Source organism: Fusarium musae, chromosome 9 (assembly GCF_019915245.1).
Source record: "Fusarium musae strain F31 chromosome 9, whole genome shotgun sequence".
Classification (NCBI taxonomy): Eukaryota; Fungi; Ascomycota; class Sordariomycetes; order Hypocreales; family Nectriaceae; genus Fusarium; species Fusarium musae.
Window position 1 is genome coordinate 1,456,851 of NC_058395.1, and position 21,572 is coordinate 1,478,422.

The 21,572-nt window shown below is 49.4% G+C and overlaps 5 protein-coding genes across 5 annotated transcripts; 3 read left to right on the forward strand and 2 right to left on the reverse strand.

Annotated features, from left to right (window-relative positions):
* Positions 1 to 789: 789 nt before the first annotated feature.
* Positions 790 to 1,713, reverse strand: J7337_011745 (uncharacterized protein; the record flags this gene model as incomplete). Its single annotated transcript, XM_044829281.1, has 2 exons — positions 790 to 1,391; positions 1,596 to 1,713. The coding sequence occupies 2 exons, from the start codon at positions 1,711 to 1,713 to the stop codon at positions 790 to 792; spliced, it is 720 nt and encodes a 239-aa protein (XP_044675956.1).
* A 2,313-nt stretch (positions 1,714 to 4,026) lies between these two features.
* ANP1 (Mannan polymerase II complex anp1 subunit) lies at positions 4,027 to 5,840 on the forward strand (the record flags this gene model as incomplete). Its single annotated transcript, XM_044829282.1, has 5 exons — positions 4,027 to 4,056; positions 4,187 to 4,859; positions 4,920 to 5,239; positions 5,292 to 5,387; positions 5,445 to 5,840. The coding sequence occupies 5 exons, from the start codon at positions 4,027 to 4,029 to the stop codon at positions 5,838 to 5,840; spliced, it is 1,515 nt and encodes a 504-aa protein (XP_044675957.1).
* Positions 5,841 to 7,019: 1,179 nt separating this feature from the next.
* On the forward strand, positions 7,020 to 12,184 carry J7337_011747 (uncharacterized protein; the record flags this gene model as incomplete). Its single annotated transcript, XM_044829283.1, has 8 exons — positions 7,020 to 7,452; positions 7,524 to 9,943; positions 10,104 to 10,393; positions 10,441 to 10,783; positions 10,831 to 11,219; positions 11,272 to 11,378; positions 11,433 to 11,815; positions 11,867 to 12,184. The coding sequence occupies 8 exons, from the start codon at positions 7,020 to 7,022 to the stop codon at positions 12,182 to 12,184; spliced, it is 4,683 nt and encodes a 1,560-aa protein (XP_044675958.1).
* A 787-nt stretch (positions 12,185 to 12,971) lies between these two features.
* J7337_011748 (uncharacterized protein) lies at positions 12,972 to 17,096 on the forward strand (the record flags this gene model as incomplete). The annotated part of the gene is made up of 7 exons (XM_044829284.1): positions 12,972 to 13,887; positions 13,947 to 14,501; positions 14,558 to 14,718; positions 14,777 to 14,813; positions 15,760 to 16,157; positions 16,210 to 16,659; positions 16,719 to 17,096. 7 exons carry the CDS (start codon positions 12,972 to 12,974, stop codon positions 17,094 to 17,096), a joined length of 2,895 nt encoding a protein of 964 aa, XP_044675959.1.
* A 17-nt stretch (positions 17,097 to 17,113) lies between these two features.
* J7337_011749 (uncharacterized protein) lies at positions 17,114 to 20,158 on the reverse strand (the record flags this gene model as incomplete). Its single annotated transcript, XM_044829285.1, has 3 exons — positions 17,114 to 18,991; positions 19,043 to 19,143; positions 19,204 to 20,158. 3 exons carry the CDS (start codon positions 20,156 to 20,158, stop codon positions 17,114 to 17,116), a joined length of 2,934 nt encoding a protein of 977 aa, XP_044675960.1.
* Between the last annotated feature and the right edge of the window lie 1,414 nt (positions 20,159 to 21,572).

Genomic DNA, 21,572 nt, shown 5'->3' on the forward strand with positions numbered 1-21,572 from the left:
CCCCAGACTGAGTTGGACTCACGGATACTGGTAGCGCATCCTCTGGGACCCACTGCAGCGGTCAAACTGTGTAGGAGTGCCTGTACAGTCATGCACAGTGTCATTAAAAGGACATCCATGATATACTCCGTACCCACCTCAGGTCCCCTGCCATGCTTGTACCCACCCACGGGAAGTGGTCCCGATTTCGGCGCCAGACCGGAGGTTAGTAGCATGGCGACCCTTATAGGGTAACTGCGCTCGATTCTAGGACATGATATTAAAGCTGGCATGCTCATTATCTCTCTCATGTCCACCCACTGGATCAGCAAGTTTTATTAGCACCGCCTGAAATCATCCCGAAAGAGCTAAACAACCTGCTGTGTCTAGCGTTTCTATCAGTCAAGAGTAGCTAAGTTTGTTCAGCGGGACAGGGCCTCAGGGGTATCTTATTATTGAATAAAAATGCTTGACTCGTCTTGATATGAACTTCTCCGATGGTTTGTCTACCTCATTCCCATTTGGCTTCATTCTCAATCGTGTTTCATGATACTTCGAAGAAGATCAATTGTACTCTTCGCCCGAAAGCTACGTCCTACAAGACGATTTCGAGCCAGTGCTTATCCAGTGTGGCCAGGAACGCCCATGATACGCCCGCATCAGGCGAAGGAATTCAGTGGTATTGCCTTAAGAAAGCACAACGAAGTTAAGAAGCTGGCCATTGTAGTCGACAGAGTCTGTGCTGATGTTATTGATTGAACGCCTAGAAACACACATCAAGTTTGTGTCACATGCTGACCTACTATCCAATCAACCCACGATGACTGATTCTTTCAGTGATGCAGCTACTGCAAGATTGGCTCCTTTGCTTGCATGTACGGCACGGGCGACAAGGTCGCGATGCAGACTGGCGTCTGATGAAGGCAAGCTTCCCTTCAGCCAGAGATTTGTGATTTCGTCTCGGGAGGGAAGATAGGCTACACAGCAAGCTGCGAGTATTTGTGAATGTTCAGAAGGAACTGGATCGAGCACCATGATGGGTTCATCATTGTCCGCCCCAGACACCAAAGCCGCAACACCTCCAGAGACAGTATCGACACAGTCAATACCAGCATCCGCGAGAGCGGCGGCGGCAACAGTGATGCAGCCGCTAAGCACATTCATCATGTCCCATTCCTCGCTTCCCTGCTCCACAGCTACCTGACGGGCTTGGTCTCCTTCAATAATGGTAACAACCACATCCACTCCACTCTTGGGCCAACGGTCTGCAATGAGTGCACCCCTGAGAGCTGCTTCGAGATGGGTGCTCAAGTCACGCTCGGTAGAATCGCGTAAATAACCCCTTCTTTGACGAGTTGCAAAAGGTGCGTATTTGACATGCGTAGAGAGGACCATGTGAGGGGAGAAGGGCGCTGATCGAGGTAGAGATCTAGGCCCATGAACGGTGCATGAAAGTTTCATGCCTTTACTACTAGAATCTTGCTGTGATTCAATTTCTAGGTACGCCGATCCAGAGGCGGATGGGGTTACCCCAGTCTGCAAATCTAGTCAAAATATCAGTCAACTCTTCACAATATATGACTACAGTTGCTGAGAGAAGGGTGTTGGGAACTCACATTGTGCCCTGATACCATTTGGAGCGCGAGTCCGAGTGGAAACAACAAACTCATCTGCTTCATAGACAGGTGCCACTGTGATACCTCCAGGGCCATTAATGCGTCGTCGGTCTGCCATTTCGATATTTATTCCTTGTCTCCAAGATCTCTCAATCTGAGGACCTGGATTTTACCTGGAGTGGATTGAAATTCATCGATGCATCAAACGGGGCGCTACGACGCTTAGTCATCACCGGCTCCATCTTCTTACCCTTCAAATTTTCTCGCGGGTCTGCTTCGAGAGCTCTGAACTTTCTCCTCTTCATACACCGAGAGCCTGCTTTCAGTCAACGGATGCCTTCGACAGCTAAAACAAATCTGGATTTGGTTGTCCTGCTCAAATATGTCGTGGCATAACTTGAATGAGCAGCAGGGACTCTCGATTACGCTGATTTAATGAGGTACGTGACGCGCCGCCGCGTTATCCCACACGCGCAACGATGATCCTTCACACCACTGTTCCCGCGAAACCTGAGCGTTTGAACAACATGCACTACCATCTGAGCCCCTTGCGATTTTTCATCTTCCACACGATATCGGTGATGGGGTTAATGCTAACATCGCGAAAGATTTCAGTTCTTTTGCTACCACCTTCAATTACCATGGGTGAAGCACGACACAAGGTCAGTGAGATTTTCTCTTTCCACTCTATGCCCAAACCCCTTCACATGTCGATGATGAGAAAACCTTTCATTCAGTTCTGCTACTGAACCATTGTGATGACTCCCAATTACCAAACCAAGATCTCTGATACACATCTTACTTGCTCTTTCAATATTACCGCCGCTTGCTTCGATCCCAAGCTAACTATGAAACAAGTCCTAGTTAACAATTTTCCTTTCTCTCCGAATCTCGTCCTGGTTCTGCCTGGCTTGACCTCGGTGCTCGATGAAACATTGGTAAGTTGACTGCGAAGATGTAAGGGCAAACAAAGGAGCTGTGTTGCATGATGACACAAGTTCTATCCATTCAACGACTTCTTCTTGACCAAGTCACCCTCCCACACCGTAGGCTTTCTGTGAGAGCCGATGACCGGTTGTGGAGTTGCTCTTGCGAGTGTTATGAAGACTCTAGTGTTCAGGCTGCTGGTAGCTCGTTCTGGGTTATGAGTATCCTGGGCCGGTCGAGATGACTGAGTAAACCGGCTTGTCTGACCTATCACATGCTCCTTTTGCTTTTCTATACTCTTTGTCCGATTCTAGCCTTGGCTTGGACAATGGCTAACGGGTGCAGATTCCCTGTAGCGATCAGTGCCCTCAGCCTTTTGTACAGGCTTTTGCTAAGTCGAAAGTGCGGTAAGTTGTTAGTATCTGAGTGTGATAGTTACCTTTCGTAGTGATGAAAAATATATTTCGTCTTCCAATCCGACCTAATTTTATTCCTCTCCGCGAATCTTGTTCTTCGAAGCCCGAGTCGGTTTGTCAGTTGTTATATCAGTAATGCCTAGAAGATGCTGAACGAATGAGAATGGATTTGATGAGACAAGAAATCGATAGCCATGCGTAGCTGGTAGCATACTTCTCATCGACTGCTTCACGTGATTGTTGCTGCCCAGGTATGGATACCTTTTCAATGTAACTTGAGATCGGAGGTAATGGACGCTTGTTTATGGAGAGCCATCCCCAACCGACTGAAGGGCCCGATAACTTGTGCTTGATCTGTACCTACTTGTACTACTGTAGAGTAGCCATGAAGGTTCATATCGTACCTAATCTGACAAGATCTCACTTTTAGAGACAAGCTGTGTGGATCGTATTGGCGTTCAGAGTGGCCTACTCAATCCACCTCAGCCTCCACTGTCTCAAACGAGGTAATGTCGAGTGACCCAATCAAAAGAGCCCCTCAACCCCTTCCCTTGACTAAAAGTAACTGGATACATGCATTTCACAGCACTCGTTTCGCCCTGGCACGCAAGACCTCGTATCCCATTCCCCAAGCTTACCTTGTACTAACCTACCTACTAACTGTACGCTGCGAAAGTACGGATATCTTGGTCGGCATTGGAGCCACCTTGCCCTTGCACCACGCATCACAGCACATATCTATTTATTGCAACGACGCCTACGAGAAACGATACGATACAGTTGAGAGCGACTAAAGCCGCCAACAAACCATTTTGGGGACGACAGGGATCAGGCGCTTGATGCAGACGTTAAAGCCAGCATCACTATTTGGACCCTGAACTTAGCCTCATATCCCCTATCGACCTTCAAAGCGCAACCTATTCGATCGCTCTAGCGACCATCTGGTCCCTTGGCCCACCAGTTTCTTCGAAGCAGTTTCTGCTATCCAACACTCTCGATCGACGCGCTGCAGAGCGTCTCTGCGCAAAAGCTGTCAATGCCATCCTATGACTTGCCAGGCTCCAATTCGAAGATGATGCCCCGGCATCATGCCGCCGCCTTTTCGAATGGCTATCCTCGTGGGAATACCTTTGACATCTCCCCTCACAAGTAAGATCTCATCTCCTGAAATGTCGACTCATCATTTGTACACGACTGGCACAAATATTCGTGGCAATTAGCTGACAGGGCGTCTCAAAAAGGTTCCAGCCGCGCACTTTGACGCCTGCCCAACGGCGTCGCAATAAACTTCTCGTCCGCCTATGCATTTTAGCGGCGATACTGTTCGCTTTTAGTCTCTGGCTTTGGCCCTCCAGCCCCGTGGCTTCGCTGGTATCTTTCGGGCTTCTGTCTACTGGTGGTGCACCAGAGCTCGAGACAGTTCGATACTACGACTTGACCACCGTCCAGGGCACTGCTCGTGGCTGGGAACGCGAAGAGCGGATTCTGTTATGTGTACCACTTCGTGATGCCGAAGCGCACTTGGGAATGTTCTTTTCTCATATGCGCAACCTCACATATCCGCACCACTTGATCGACCTGGCCTTTCTCGTGTCCGATTCCAAAGATAATACTCTAAAGGTTCTTTCTGAGAGTTTGGAGGCTATTCAAGCCGACCAGGATCCCAAGCAACCATACGGGGAGATCTCAATTATTGAGAAAGACTTCGGGCAGAAGGTCAACCAGGATGTTGAAAGTCGCCACGGATTCGCTGCCCAGGCCAGCCGACGAAAGCTGATGGCGCAAGCCCGAAATTGGCTCCTGAGCGCAGCTCTGCGGCCGTACCACTCCTGGGTTTATTGGCGTGACGTAGACGTTGAAACAGCACCTTTCACCATTTTGGAGGATCTCATGCGCCATAACAAGGACGTCATCGTTCCTAGTAGGTTTATGTGAAGTAAAAATGCTCGAAGATGAACCCCAATTTCTAACTTCTGTTCAGATGTTTGGCGACCGTTGCCCGACTGGCTTGGCGGTGAACAGCCCTACGATCTGAACTCATGGCAGGAGTCTGAGACAGCTTTGGCCCTCGCCGACACACTTGATGAAGATGCTGTCATTGTTGAAGGTTACGCCGAATATGCCACATGGCGTCCTCATTTAGCGTACCTCCGTGATCCTTTTGGTGATCCCGATATGGAAATGGAAATTGACGGTGTTGGGGGTGTCAGTATTCTGGCAAAAGCCAAAGTCTTCCGATCCGGTGTTCACTTTCCAGCCTTCAGTTTCGAGAAGCACGCCGAGACAGAAGGTTTCGGCAAGGTATGAAATCACTTACCCTGCCAAACAGTCGTCATTAACATGTATAAAACAGATGTCCAAGAGAATGGGGTACTCAGTCATTGGTCTACCTCATTATACCATCTGGCATTTGTATGAGCCTAGTGTGGATGATATCCGCCACATGGAGGTGAGTATCCCTCTACTATAGTAAACAAAAATTCCTGTATACTGACACCGAGTACAGGAGATGGAGCGGGAACGACTTGCCCGGGAAAAGCAGGAGGAAGAGAAGAAAAAGAACCAACAGAAGATCAAAGAAGAGTATAGTGACACCCGGAATGAGTGGGAGAAGGATAAGCAAGAGATGCAGAATCTGGCAGCTCAGCCAAAGCCCGTCAAAGACACTCAGAAAGCTCCCAGCCGAGATGGGTTGGCCCAGCCCCATAATCAACAACCTGGTTCTGGTAACCAAGCCAAGGCGGGCTCGGGTAATGCCGCTCAAGGCGACATCAAAGCGCAAGTGGTCAAGCAGGAGGGTAACGCAGCAAGACAAGAAGGCAAAGCGGTTCCAGATGGAGACAAACGAGCTGCTGTTGGTGCACAAGATGTGCCCCAAGCCAACCCAGGGGCCGCTCAATAAGTCGGTAATGCTGCTGCTTGAAGAATCTCCGTTGATATCTTCTCTTGTCTTGTTTCCTTGATCGCATACGATATCTACTTGCTGTATAATAGAATGGATGTCATCGGAGTCGTTGGTTGTGAATTTGTACACTTAGGCGGAGAACGGCAGACAATTAAAAGGTGTGGCCATTGGTAGATCGCATTGGCGTTTGGTTGGGAAGGATTACTTGTTATCAATATCAAAGAAGATAAAAAAATCACACGCTTTAATGATTACCTACCTAACTATACTATTGTTGACAAATAAGAAGAAAAATAAATAAAGCATACTGACTTTGGTTCAATGTCAGGTCGTATTTAATTGATTAATTGATTTTTACAGGATTATGGCCTCATATAAGTAGAGCTTCCCGAAAGACTTACCTGGAAGAAATGTGTTAGTATCCTCGTAGACTCTTTATGCATTCGTGCAATCCCTGAATTGCCGCATCTTATAGATAGGTATGAAAGCTTGCAAATGAACCCCTTTTCGCATAGGGACTGCACGAGGTGGAACTGCCCGTACACTAGTAGTAAGGTATACGGCGGTTCTTTAGGCAGCCCAAGGACGCCATTGGAGTTTGGGTTTGATCAAGCTTAGGCTTAAAGGCAAGACTGACGTTCCTGACATTTTCTGTTGCGACTCAAAATCGATAATGTGATGAACGAAATCGGGCTGAATATTTTCTTATTTTCAATATTAATTCGAAAAAATTCTCTTGCAGCCTCCAACCGTGCATGTCTTTCAAGGGGGCCCGGACAGATGTGGCAGCTGGCCAATCAGCGTGGGTATAGGGCGACACCTGGAGAAGGACAGCGCGCTGCTTCTAAGATCTTGGCAAAAAGTTAAGTGGTACCTTGCTTTAGCTACCTTGCCTCACCTTAGTAAGGTAGGTAGGTAGGTAAGGTATCTTAGCCGTAGGGACGCTACGTTGCGACTCTGTCTTTATCATCCAACCTCTCAACTCTCTCGAGCAAACTCGACCACAAACGATTCCCCTTTTTTCGTTTCGCTATCGACGTGGTACTTCCTCCTAGGAATCTCCCTTCTGCTTTGTGTTCGGGTTCTACGATATTTTGGACCTCCTTCGGCCACCCACGAATTTGGGTCAGCCATCAAGTCGCAAACCTCCACCAACGATTACGAGGCTGCAATATCATGAGTCGCGATGAACAACCGTCTCTGACTATGGAGAGTCCTAGACCGACGGGGGTTTCGAGCGTCGAGGACCGCGCACTCCCTGTACGGATGCAGTATCGAAGCCGACCTGTGTCCGTCGCAGTTGACCCCGTGTCGCTTGTCATTTCGGAGTGTATCTCCATAACTTCTGCTATCCAGAAGCATGCTCGCTCTCCACATTCATCCGTTTCCGCTATTCTTGGTGGAAGCCCGAATCCCGTACAGCTTGGGCCTCCCAGTCCTTCACCACGCGGACGAAGCAAGAGCCCCGCGGCGAGTATCAGCGGTGATGCTTCTCATGATGGCCTTACCAATCGCTGGGGTCTTCGTGGGCAGAGGGGAAAGAGCATGCAAGATAACCCCATGATTGCTGGCTTTGGAAAATTAAGGCATGAGCTTGCAGGTGTTAAAGGTATGATTGGCCAACCAGCCAGTCGCCATTACTCCTTTCTTCACCCATGATGGCTGACATTTCCCTTCCAGATATCCGATCATTCGACGCCCCTGCGATCCTCTCCCCGTTCCTCCACGTTATCCAAACTAAGGGTACCGCCGCCCCGATCACAATTTTAGCCCTAGGTGCTTTGAGGAAGTTTCTGGCCTATGGTTTCATCTGCCCCGAATCACCACGGTTTGCATTGGCCATGCAATCTTTGTCAAGTGCCGTTACACATTGTCAATTCGATATCAGTGATTCAGGCCAAGTCGAGGTTGTTCTTCTCATGATTCTGAATCTGATGGAGGATATGATGTCTGGTCCGGGTGGAGATATTCTGAGCGACGAGAGCGTTTGCGACATGATGGGCCGTGGCCTTGCCATATGCTCACAGCCTCGTTTCTCCCCGGTTTTGCGCCGCACTGCTGAAGCCTCTATGGTGAGGATGTGCCAAATCATATTCGAGGACGTTAAACACCTCGAGGTTGAAGCTGGCGACGACACAAACGCCTTGGATCAGCAAGCTGATGACGACCGCGATAGCGTCAGAATGGAAAAACCCGCCCCCGAAGCTGGAGGACTGTCTGCTGAACCTGAGAGCCTGGAGGTACCTGGAATGTCTACCCCAGACCCCGAACGCAGCAGTAGGGACACCACGACCACTTCTGAAACGGCACTGGCAACTACAAGCGATGCGACAGAGGAGACGGAGTCTGTGGATCTTAGGCCATACTCCCTCCCGTCCGTTCGTGAGTTATTCCGGGTATTGGTGAACTTCCTGGACCCTCAAGATCGACAGCACACAGATACAATGCGGGTTATGGCATTGCGAATTATTCACGTCGCCCTTGAGGTTGCTGGACCCTTTATTTCTCGACACCCTGCTTTGGCAGGTATCGCTGAGGACCGATTATGCTGTTATCTGTTTCAGCTAGTAAGGTCTGACAACATGGCCATTCTCGAGGAGTCGCTAGTTGTTGCCGGTACGCTGTTAGCCACTTGTCGTGGAGTACTTAAGCTGCAACAGGAGCTGTTCCTATCTTACCTGGTAGCTTGTTTACACCCAAAGGTTGAGATACCTCGCGAGCCCGGTATCGACCCTTCTCTCTATGCTGGCATCCCACAGACCCCCAAACTGGTCAAACCTTCACAATCATCACAGCCCAGCAGTGGCCGATCGACTCCAGTCCCTGTCAAAGACCGTCAAAAACTTGGTTTGGAGGGTGGATCGCGGAAGCCAGATGCGCGCCAGGCTATGGTAGAAAGTGTTGGGGTCTTGTCGCGCATGCCGACATTTATGGCCGAGCTCTTCATTAATTACGATTGCGATGTTGACAGGGCGGATCTCTGTGAAGACATGATTGGGCTTCTTTCCAGAAATGCGCTCCCTGATTCTGCAACCTGGAGCACCACAAGCGTCCCTCCGCTCTGTCTCGATGCTCTGCTCCGATATATCCAGTTTATTGCCGAAAGACTTGACCAAGATGCCACCCGTGGAGACTTTCCTGACCCTGCGACATTAAGGGAGCAACGGCGAAAGAAGAAAATTATTATCAAGGGAGCAAGCAAGTTCAACGAGAAGCCAAAGGCAGGTCTGGGCTATCTGGAAGCCCAGGGCATCATTAAGGACGCCACAGATCCTGTTGCTGTTGCCAAGTTTCTCAAAGGCACTTCACGGGTCAATAAGAAGGTCCTTGGCGACTTCATATCTAAGAGAGGAAATGAAGAAATTCTCGGAGCTTTCTTGGATCTTTTTGACTTTTCTGGTAAGCGAGTTGACGAGGCACTTAGACAATTCTTGGAGTCATTCCGACTCCCCGGAGAGGCGCCTCTGATTGCTACGATCGTGGAAGCTTTTTCCGAGAAGTTTTGCTCCCACGACACTACTGGCGAAGTCGCAGACAAAGATGCAGTCTACATCTTGACGTATGCTATCATCCTGTTGAATACCGATCAACATAACCCCAACCTGGACGCCAAGAAACGCATGACGTTGGAGGATTTCGCAAGAAACCTCAGGGGAACCAACAACGGCCAAAACTTTGCTCCCGAGTATCTGCAGACTATCTACCAGTCCATCAAGTCCAACGAAATTATCCTGCCCGATGAACATGATAACAAGCATGCCTTTGACTATGCATGGAGAGAACTCCTTCTGAAGACAGAGTCAACAGGTAACCTTGTGATTTGCGACACAAACATTTATGATGCTGATATGTTTGCAACGACCTGGAAACCTATTATTTCTACGCTGTCCTATGTATTCATGTCCGCCACAGATGATGCCGTGTTCGCTCGAATCGTCACTGGCTTCGATGAATGCGCTCGCATTGCCACCAAATATCAGAACTCGGAAGCTCTTGATCAGATTGTTTATTGTCTGAGCCACATGTCGACATTGGCAACCGAAACACAGTTCAACACTTCCTTGAACACTGAAGTTCAGGCAGGGGATGGTAGCGTCATGGTAAGCGAACTCGCGGTTAAGCTCGGTAGGGATTTCAGGGCCCAACTTGCGACTCTTGTATTGTTTCGTGTCGTTACTGGAAGTGAAAATCTTATACACAGGAGTTGGAAATATGTAAGTCACCAAGGCTTCTCATTCGAATGGATGCTCACATTGACAGATGATTCGCATATGGCTCAATCTATTCACCAACTCGCTCATTCCGCCCTTCGCTCCAAGCAACTTGCCAGGCTTACCGTTGCCCCCCATTCCACTGCAAACGCCATCACAAGTTATCGATCGAGTAGCGAGGAATGCGGACACTGGTTTCTTTTCGGCCTTCACCTCATACATTTCCAGTTATGCTGCCGACGACCCCCCTGAACCATCCGATGAGGAGCTAGAAAGCACACTTTGTACTATCGATTGCATCAAGTCATGCAATATGACTGCGGTGTTCGAAAATATTGCGTAAGTTGTACGTTTGTGTAGTCAGGATGAAGCTAACTTTCTGAAAGTAACCTGAGCCCATCCGTCGCTAAAGTCATCGTCGAAACACTTGTTGATCAACTTCCCGAGGATTCTAACACAACCGTAATTAGTGTCAAGCATGAGAGTTTGCCTACGTCTCCCACGAATGGTCACGTTCGACCGCCAGGGCATTTGGAGTACGACCCAAGTGTTGCGTATATCCTAGAGTTTGGTACACTCTTGGCGTCACGGGATGCAGAATCCATTGAGAGCATGGGTAAAGTTGTCTTCGACACGCTACAAGGCGTTCTTCGCGATCCAGCCCGATACCATGCCATTACAGTTTCCCGGGCGTCTTTCTATGCCCTCAAGCTACTCAATATCAGCTATGTAAGTTTTGTGGCAGATGCTTTTAAACTTAAAGCTAATCATATAAGGATCATGACTTCGTCAACGTTCCATTTCTGCTTCATACGATCTCGACTTTGCCACAAGAGGCCTTGGGTAAGAACTCGGATCTTGTGTTGCAAGGCCTTTCACTTTGCATCGAGGAGTCTGGCCCGTTGAAACGAGAAATGATGACGTCCCCTGACTTTTGGGCAATACTGCGAGCCTTGGCTCAACGTCCAGAATCAGCGGCACTGGTTTTCGAAATTTTGGAGAAGGGAACTGCTGGAACCCCTTCGGCTATTATGGCAGATAATTATGAGGCAGCAATATCCCTTCTGAACGACTTTGCTTCCGCTGCCACCCCTCGGCAACCTGGCATGCAGACCCGAAGCCCTAGACCCCAAAGGCCAGCCCCCTCCAAGCAAGATAAAAAACGGTAAAACTTGACGGACCTCAAAGTTGTGAACATAACACTGATATGATTCCAGCAATGCGGAAGCAGTCAGCCGAGGCTCCAAGGCTGTCAACATGCTTTACAATATGACGGATCGAATCCCACATCTCATGCAACAGTCTCAGCTTGAGAGCAGTGAAGGTGTGCCATCCTCCAAACGCTATTATTCCAGTTGCCATGTTAACGAATCCACAGCCTGGTCTGCTTATTGGCTGCCAATTTTCCAGGCTTTAACCACTCAGTGTGCAAATCCATGCAGAGATGTCCGACAACTTGCCTTCTCCGCTCTTCAACGATCTCTTCTGTCCCCAGAGTTGACCTGCAGTGACCCTAAAGAGTGGACTGCTATTTTTGGCAAGGTTCTGTTTCCATTAATCATCCAGCTGCTCAAACCTGAGGTCTTCCTGTCCGATCGAGATGGAATGAGCGAGATGAGAGTCCAGTCTGCTTCTCTTCTTTGCAAAGTCTTTCTTCAATATATGGTACTCCTCTCAGAATGGGACGGAATGCTGGATCTCTGGATTAAGATCATCGAGATTATGGATCGCCTCATGAACAGTGGCCAGGGTGACAGTCTTGTGAGTTAATCTATCCAGCTGTGCAATGATAGAGGCACTGACAAACAGTAGGAGGAGGCTGTTCGTGAGAATCTCAAGAATGTGCTGCTATTTATGGCCAGTAGTAAGTATCTTGTGTCACCCCACATAGATCAGTCGAAGGAGGAACTCTGGTCAGAGACTTGGAAGCGCATAGATCGATTCCTACCTGAACTTCGTGGCGAACTCGCTCTTGATGAGCCCCCGAACGAGAACAAGACAGACAATGAGACCACTGAGGTGCCGGAACAGCTTTCGGAGAAGGAAAAGGAGACGGAGAAGAAGACTGAGACTGAAGAGGATCAGATTACTGGCGACCCCGTCACGACAGAAAAAGTTGCTGAGACATAAATCTTGCTTCGCTCACTCGGACATGACTGGGCAAAGTCAGAGTCATCAAGATTATGCGGCCAAAATATCCGCGCATCGGCGTTTGGATGGGATCTACTGTGCACTTTAGATGTCTACTTAACAGAGGACTTTGTACAAAATGACAAATAGAACGCCTCTATCATCAGCTCCAAGAGCTAGATTGACAGATGTTTGCTTGAGATAGACAAGAGGATAAACGCTTGAACTAGAATGCATCCTCGTACGAGCATCAAACTGTTGTGATGCAAATTCTCGTTTTCATTTTGCAAGTATATCCTAAAGGCCCAACATCGATTGATTGACTGCTACGTATGGCTCGAAAGGAGAGAGACTATGTTGCAGCGTGTTTACAGTAGGGAGTTGGTATATTTCCCTATAGCTATTGTTTTAGTAAGTAGGTTGGCATCCTTTTTGTGGACCAGCACCGGGGGCATTAGTCATTCATTCATGCATGCATGCACTCATCCTGAGTCTGACTGAGAATGGGCACCTCGAGGCTTTATTCTAAAGGCCCTGGGTAGGTACCTAGGTAGAGATACCTTTATCAATCACCAAGACGCCCCAACTCGAACATACCTGGTACCTACTCCCTCAGTCTCAAGTATTTAGACAGACATGCCTTAGGCACGTGTTTATGAGGCAGCATCATTTCCTTTCTACCTACTAAGGTACCTATTTACCTACCTATCTTATCCTTTCGCTCCTTTCGCTCTCACACATACAATTGTAATTTATTTGTGCAGCGGCCCCACCCACCCAACGTCAAATGCTCAAACGCTCTTTGCGTCTTGCGATGAAGAGAAATCTCGACTCATTTCTCAAGGATCACTATTCGTTGACTTCCAAATCGGTCACGACCCCAAGAACGCCATCTCCCAAAGTCAAAGTTCCTGGACCGCCTGCCAAGGTTCCCAAGTCCAAGTCCAAGCCCAGCATGGTGACCACCACCATTCAACTCACCAGCAAGGAGCAGCAGCTCCGCCGTCTGCTTCTTGATGTTGCCAAAGACATAGACGAGTCCGGAAAAGCTCCAGAGCCTATTGTTCTCCGTTGGGCCGGTGGCTGGGTACGCGACAAGCTGCTCGATATCCAGAGTCATGACATAGACGTGGCCATCAACGCCATGACTGGGGTCCCTTTTGCTCAAGCTATGTGCGATTATTGTGAACGACCAGAGGCCATGTCCAAGCACAGCATTGGCCATGCAGATATTGGAAGCCTCCACAACGTTGCGCGCAACCCTGAGAAGTCCAAGCATCTGGAAACGGCCATGATCAAGATGTTTGGTCTGGATCTCGATTTCGTCAACCTCAGAAAGGAAACCTATACCGAGGACAGTCGAAACCCTCAAATGGAATTCGGTACGGCTGAAGAGGACGCTCGCCGCCGCGATGCCACCGTGAACGCACTCTTCTACAACTTACACGACGATCGTGTTGAAGATTTTACGGGGGGACTTGCAGATATGGAAGCTAAAATAATCAGAACCCCTTTGGAGCCCTTCCAGACCTTCATGGACGACCCTTTGAGGGTTTTGAGACTTGTTCGTTTCGCCAGCCGGCTCCAATTCACAATTGACGCCAGCACGCGCAGATACATGGCAGACCCAAAGGTCCTCGAGGCATTGCGTGCCAAGATCAGTCGAGAGCGAGTTGGCGTAGAGTTGGAGAAAATGCTCAAAGGTTGTTGCAGCACCTTGATCTGATCTGAAACTGAACGGAATGTGCTAACTTCTAGGTAGGAGATCACCCTTTTGAAGCACTTCAACTCATCCATGAGTTACAACTCTTCCATGCAATCTTTACCGACCCAACCCAGGAGAACCTCCCAGTCCCCGATATATCGCGCTGGGCTGTTGCTTATACTTGTCTTGATGAGCTTCTCAATGATCGAGACTCGACTTCCATCGCTGGTCGACTTATCACATCCACGGATGCCACATACTCCGCTTGGAACCTTGCCGCGCTCTCTCCATGGATGACGGTCGAAGAGCCTCCGCATCCTCGTAGGAAAGCAAACGCTCTCCCTCTCGTGGCCATTGTCTCGCGCGAAGGCTTCAAAGCCCCAAATCGACTTTCGAGTGTTGTTGCTGCTTCGCATCGCAATCGTGATGAAATTTTGAAGTTGAAACGTGCCGTCTGCAATGGAGAGTCGTACATCCAAGAACGAGATCGCTTCGGCATGGCAATCAGGAAGTGGGACACGCCCGCTGGTACCTGGAGACTGCAGGTTTTGAATGCACTACTCGTCGAGGCCCTAGAAACCCTGACGGTCTGGCGCCAAGAAGAGTCAGCAGGTAAGGGTGATGCCATCTCCCCTTCCCCCATGAACACCCCAGTAACTTGTTTCTAGAACAAAGTAACTTCTTAGCAGGCTGGAAGAGTTTCCTCGACCACCTCGCCAAGTTAGACGTTTATGAAGTTACGACACTCGAAAAGCTCCTTGATGGCGGAAAGCTCGCCAAAGCACTTGGTGGTATCAAACCGGGGAAATGGACAGGTCCGGCTCTAGATGTATGTGTTGCATGGCAACTTCGCAACCCTGGCGAATCAGACCCAACCGGCGCAATAGAAGAAGTACAGCGGCGGAGAGAAGAGTTGGGGATACCGTGAGTAAGGAGCTAAGTTGGTATTCGTTCCCAGTCGGCAGCTCTGCATAGCATATGCCCTGGTGCAGCCTATTCTAAGTGTGTCAAGTAGGTATTGGCCTAGGCAAAGCTGCCATGACTTGACTATCATGATGGATACACGACCTGTATGGATGCAATGTATATTTAGGGCTAAAAGACCCTACATTGCAATTGATACGATCAAGTGAAATGATAAAGAACTTGACAAAATGTACGCTGAGACTGAATGACAAAGTTGCTTGACCTGACCATGATGAGCAGAGAGCTAGTTTCCATACAGTGCGACCAACTGAGTTTTTGACACCGTATGCTATGTGGATACAATGAACATATCCAGGTATCTAGGAACTACCTAAATACCTATCTATCCTACCTGAGGCATCCTATCTCAAGATCCGACATTCGCTCTTCATTTTTCTCCTTCACCAACACCCAATCAACGATAGCATGCCAGTCACTGGCTCTGATACCGTACTTGGTGCGTTGAAAGGGCTCGTTGGCCCTTCAAATACAGCATTGTTGCATGATGTCTCGGGTATGTGTTTGGCCTAACGTAGGCTTCTCAGCACCGAATTGACCAGGATATATTCTTTCTTTCAGGAAAGTCGGAGCATTTTCGTGCAGAACCTGACGGTGGGATATCTTCCCTGACTGAATCCAATGATACAGTGCGTTTCCCTATACGCCTATGACGCTATCTGGCTCATATAAACAGCACCGAGCTGACAATCGTTGACTCCAGGACCTTCGTCAAGCCGTTCTCAGTGTAATTAACCACGTCTTGTCTTCAGAGGACAACATGGGCCAAAGCCAATTATCGAGGCTTGTGGCAGCCGTCAGTGAGAAAGCTTTGACATTGAGGAGCGTTCAAGGTGCATCAGTGTGCATAATCTATCACTTCTGTAGCTTGACTAACACCACAAAGATCACTCAGAACTCCTCACAGAAGCAGCTGTTGCCAGTCTCAGTATCTTGTGCTCGAAATACCGCATTACCCTGGATCAGATTACTCTCGTGAAGCTCACAGCTGTTACTGATCCTCAGGACCCATGGACAACTGCACAAGCTGCAGCAGCAGCTTCAAAACTTTTGTCGAAACACCTTGAGGGTGAAAGTCTGAACGATTTTATCACCAACGCGGTCCTTCAGAAGCATTTGAAGCCATTATTTATGAAATCATCCTCGCGAATCACTGCTTCAGGACGGCCCTCCCAGTATGACGTGGTTGATGATCGGTCCCGACCTGTGATTGAAGTGCAGTCATGGAGGACTCAGGCCCCGTGGGCAGAGGCCACAATCCAATGGACAGTAAATATGTCTACGGTAAGGTTGCGCTGGTGGAAATGCGATCAGTTGCGCTGACACTCGCTGGTAGACGTCGCTCATCAAGCAGCACTGGCCGCTTTTCTTGCCAGTCCTGTTGGCGCTGGTGGAGAGCGAGTCTACCAAGACCAAGGCCAGAGGCTTAATGACCACGAGAGAATTCATGAACAGGTGCCCAGCTCAAGTACTGCAAAACACAGGCATAGGCCGTGTATTTGCGGACGTCACATTCCCGCTCCTGCTCTATCTCCCTAGCGTCACACCAGAGGATGAGTCTACGACTATACTCATGCCGGCTTACGACGTGCTTATTAAGCTGGCCCAGGCCACCGGGCATACCAACAGTATCGAGCGCCGCCGATTATTTGACAAGATCCTCAGGGACGGAGTATTCGCAGGCTATTTCCATGCTTCTCAGCACACTCGCGTTGTCCGCGTTCTGCTACAGAAGGCAACAGCAGTAATCAATGGTCTGGGTATCTATACAACCAAACACTTAACTGTGAGTAACCACTTATTACCGAAAAAAGCCTCGGGCTTTATTTAACACGTCTGCGCTAGCCTCTTCTCTCAATGGTATCATTAGTCATGACAGACCCCTTTGCAGTCTCATATCCTCCGACCCTGATAGCGGCGACGCAAACCATGAGCGCCATCATTACTAATACATGGCCTCGTGTCCGAGAAACTGAGCATATCGAGAACGTCGCCCGAATTCTGTCATTATGTTGGTTAAACGTCTCTGAGGAGATCGAGCATGAGGAATCTCGGACTTCAGCTGATATCAACACATTGTCACAAGAGTTGGCACATACAGCTCGAATTCTTCAGGCCCTCTGGGACCATGATGCCTCTGAACGTCCCACGAAGCTGAGTGAAGCCTTGAAGCAAGAACCGCGGCTGTGTACTCTGTTCCCGAAAATGCTCGCTGAAGGCTGAGGGGCTGCTGCTAAGTCTCAGTCCAGAGGCTGCTGCTTGAAAAAAGACTTCCCACGCAGCCATTTCCTATAGGCTTTGTATCGTTTCTTCGGACCATCTTCCTCAGTCACTGTCAGAGGGTTTTCCCCCACCTTGAGCAACTCAGCGTAGAAATCGATCTCTTCTTCAGTTCCTTTGACCATTAAACCTTCATCTTGCCAGTCACCGCTTACATACTCCTGATACTCAGACGCATCCACGTCTACGGGCGTGTCGCTCGAGATAACGAGAGGAAGGTTCTGAGGATGACGGATGTATCGCTCGTAATCTTCGGATTCCTGCTCGGCTACAGACGGATTCAGTGAGTCATGGACTGCTTTGGTGAAAGTCCATTGTGCAGCCTTGGATTTCTCCAGGGCTGTTGGCTTCGTCTTGGGGCTATGTTCAGATTCCTGCACTGGTTGGTTCGTGTCCAGTCGCAGAGAGCTGGCGAGTACACCTTTGTCTTGAACAGGTTGCAGCCAACGCTGGAGCGAGATCCCTTTCGCTGGTGATCGGTCCATGATCGAATCTGGCGCCCCATTCGCTCCCACAGTCTGCCCACGAGAACTTGTTACATTTGCGTGTGGATGAGCATCTTTCTTCGATTTCTTTTTGTCGCCGTGATCAACTTCATTGTCGGTACGAACCCGGAAAGGGCTGAGGTCGTAGCGGCCATCCTGGGTAGATTTAAGGGGAATGTATTTGATAGTTGAGTTCATCTTGTAGGCAAACATCTTGGGGAAAGAAGATAGGGTGGATGGCCTGTAATACTCGAGCCAATAGTCATCAAAGAATTCAACCGGATGAGCGCGGGCAATGTCTTTGCTGGGTACGTATGGTGGAATTGTTCGTTTCTGCAAGTGAGCCGGAACATACCAATTGATGTAGTCGTGATTCAACCTAGCAGACCAATCTCGTGGGTCGGCGTGATGGAGGTAGTAGTCAGTTGCCAAGTCCCACAGCATAGGTTGCCCTTGCGTGAATATGTAATTACCGAGGAATAAGTTGTAGGCCTCCTGACGTTGACTGTCCAGGAAGGAGTTGTTGTAGTATCGCTTGAAGCTTTCGATCATGTCTCTTGAATGACTTGTCCATTGGTTAATTTTGCGGTAAGTTTCCATGGTATTGACCAGCTGTGAGCCGCCGTACTGAACAGCAATGGTATCACCATGATCATGCCACATGTGAGTGAACAAATTGACAGCGTCCGTGTCGTAATCGACCGACGTATCCTCAAGAATGCCAAGAGCATGTAGCTGGTGACCCAAGGCTCGCTTGCCTATGACAAACTGCGCAGCATTGGTACGGTCCAAGCAGTCGATGCAATTTGTTCTGGCGACTCCATTCTGTGCTGTCATGGGGCTTGTGAGACCGTCTCCGTTTCGGAAGAAGCCTGTCGTAGCGAGGACCGACTCTGCGATAAGCTCGAGGTTGCCAATAACGTCCCCACCACGCACTTTCGATGCGCGACTCATGTCCCACGCTTTGTGAATGATCTTCTTCTCCTCAGGCAGGAATTGATTGAGATAGTTAATGGCATGAGTGTATTCCTCCAGCAGCTTTGATTCACGAGGTGTTCGCTCCTTGGACTTGATCAGGTTAACAACATAGATCGGCGCACCGTAGCGCTCGAACAGATTATCGAAGTGCAGAGCGGCGGCGCCATAGAACGGATCAACCAAATTAAGCTCAATCGGTGGTTTGGGTGTGACGCCGGTACTGTCCTGTGTCCAGTAAAGCGGAATGCTCCCCCTATGCTGAACATAAGAGGTGTACTGCGGGCTACAGTATAGTTGAGGACCAGGTGCGTGGAATGACGTGGTCAGTGACTCGGCTACGATTTGTTCCGTCTCGACATCGTTGGCAACATAACCCTGGAAGAGTCAGCGCGCGAGCACCGAGGGTAGAAAGCAACAGCCACTTACAAGATCGTTGGCTCCGCGTTTCAAGAACCGAGCACCGGCAAAGTAGCGCGAGCGCCTTGCGATGACGGTGATGTGTGCAGTACGGCCATAAATTGATAGAGCTGTTGAGGGTCAGTACGGAGCATGGACATTGGAGCTGCAGTTCCGGTTGCCAAACTCACCCGCTTGATCAATATATCCATGTATAATTGGACGACACCAGTCATAGGGGTCCCGAAGAGCAGTAACGGCAGGCTGTAGTAGATAGTCGTTCCAGACAAACATGGAGTTGAAATCATCGTCGTCTGGCGGTAGCATTCCCTTGGCAAGAGCATCGCGCTCCCGGATGACGTTATGCTGCAAGGTACGTGTAACGTCGTAAGAATAGCTGTAATAGAAAGAACGAGTCAAGTCGAGGTTGTTTAAGATGCCGAGGAATCGTTGCTCCTCGGTGTTGCGTGCATCTGGCTTGAACTTGGCGGGAGTCAGGGAAACAAGCTCAGTGCCCTCGATCTGGTATATGTAGTGGCCCCCGACCATAGCGACAGTGCTCTTCTTGGTGATGAGAAGCATGTAGTAGGGGCCGGTGAACTTGATAAAGCCAAGGAGGCCCCATGTGGTGCAGCGAAGCTTGATGCCACCGGTACCTCGATTCCCGTCATCTATTGTGTCGAGTAGTTGGTTCATCTCCTTCAAACTATAAACAATCTTGTCATCCGTCACGTTGAGCTCAGCACCCTCGGTGGTGCGGTCGATCTTGAGGATGCGATAGCGCTTTTCACTGACGTCGACCCCGACGATGTAATAGCGACTGGTCGTCTCGTAGAGACTGAACTTGTGCATCTTGTAAACCAGGCGATCAGGGACACGGTCATCGAAGCTATCAGGGAACGCGCGTGTGGACGGGTCGGGGCTCGTTGTTCGCATAAAGGGCTTCGCTACAGCAGGCTCGTCGTCATTGTCGTCTTCACCGATCGTGGGGCCGCCGGCGGCTTCTGAAGACAAGGGACTTGCCGCGCCATTGTTCTGAAGCGAGGGGAAAACAGGTGCATCGCCGCTGGCGTCGTTGGTAGTTGGAAGGTCGCCGCCTACCTCAGGGCCTGGGCTGAGCGCGTCTGGATCACCATACTCAGACATTCTGACGAGTGCGTGGCATGCCTGAGCGCGGGCGAATCGCAGGAGAGGATGTACCGAGTTGACCAGGCGAATGTGTCTGCTGGTGCCTGTGCCTAGACATGAGAAATGTATGTTGTGTGCCGTAATTAGTCATAAAGGACGCTCAGTAGGTAGGTAGGCGAACACGACGAAATGATAGAGCCAATTCGTAGGAGCTCAGCCTTAGAGACCAAGCATTGAATGGGTCGATTGTCGGCGGTTTCCTCGCAGTCCCTTATCGTCGTGCAACCCACCCATAGGTTGTACAGGGGATAATTAAACCCCACATCGCATCTCAGTTGATGATGACGTTGTATGCCCGTGGTCATGTTACATGTCTATGAATTTAGTTACTGTCCACGTCGAAATCAACAGGGCCATTCTACAAGTAGTTATTCTACCAACTCCAAATACGTGCACAGGCTGACAGGCCCTCTCTCCCATTGCTCCAATGCATGTCAGTCATTATTCTCTGCTTCACCCATTCTAGGTTGAGCTCCTTCGGTGTGACCTGGATCTAGCCTGTCTAGCCTGTCTTGCCTGTTTACATCGGATCATGAGCTTGCCGATCAAGTAAACTAACAACAAACTACTGTACCCCATCCTTACTCAGTAACACCTCTCCAGGCTCTCCTCTTGCAGCTCTCATTCCGGGGTAAAGCTAGGGCCTCTTGGCTTAGGCGAGCTATCCGATTCTTACAGTATCGTTGTTAGATCTCCATGCCAAGCAGCCAGCCTACCAACTGATCTGTCTGTCTGTCTACGGAGTAACTATCCGTACCAAAGGTTCGTTTGATATGTCTCGATACACCCCTGTCCAATTCCAATTCTTGATAACCCTTGCCAACGGCATTGGCTCAGCGTCCGCTTCCACGTCGAGCATATGTATATATGTATCTTTGCCAGCAACATCTTTGACTCTCGTTGTCATCACATATGTACGTACATACATAATACCTAGCTATCCAATAATGTATGTATATGTTCACAAACAAACGCCCTCATGCTTGACCACTTGCCACCGTGGCTGCATAAGTTGTGTTGCATCTGCCAGCTCTTTGCCGAGCTGAGCTACCAACGGTTGGTGTCTCGCGACATTGATCCAATTGCCATCTCTCAAGGACCACCACCACGCCTCGAATAGGTTCGTGTCTGCTAAAAAGCCACCTTACGGCAAATAGCTTCCTGAGGTGATGAGCAACACGGTCACGGTACCTTTGTCTAGCTCGTATGTTAGCCATATAGTGTTACGACTACCACCACCTTTGGCTTTTGTTTCCAATCAAGAGACTCAGACCATTGCTAGAGGCTGGCTGATCATACACTCAATCGTCATCGCGGTCGAGCTACCCAGGCTACCTCTCTGATAGCGGCAACCTCCTGAAGTATTTCTCAA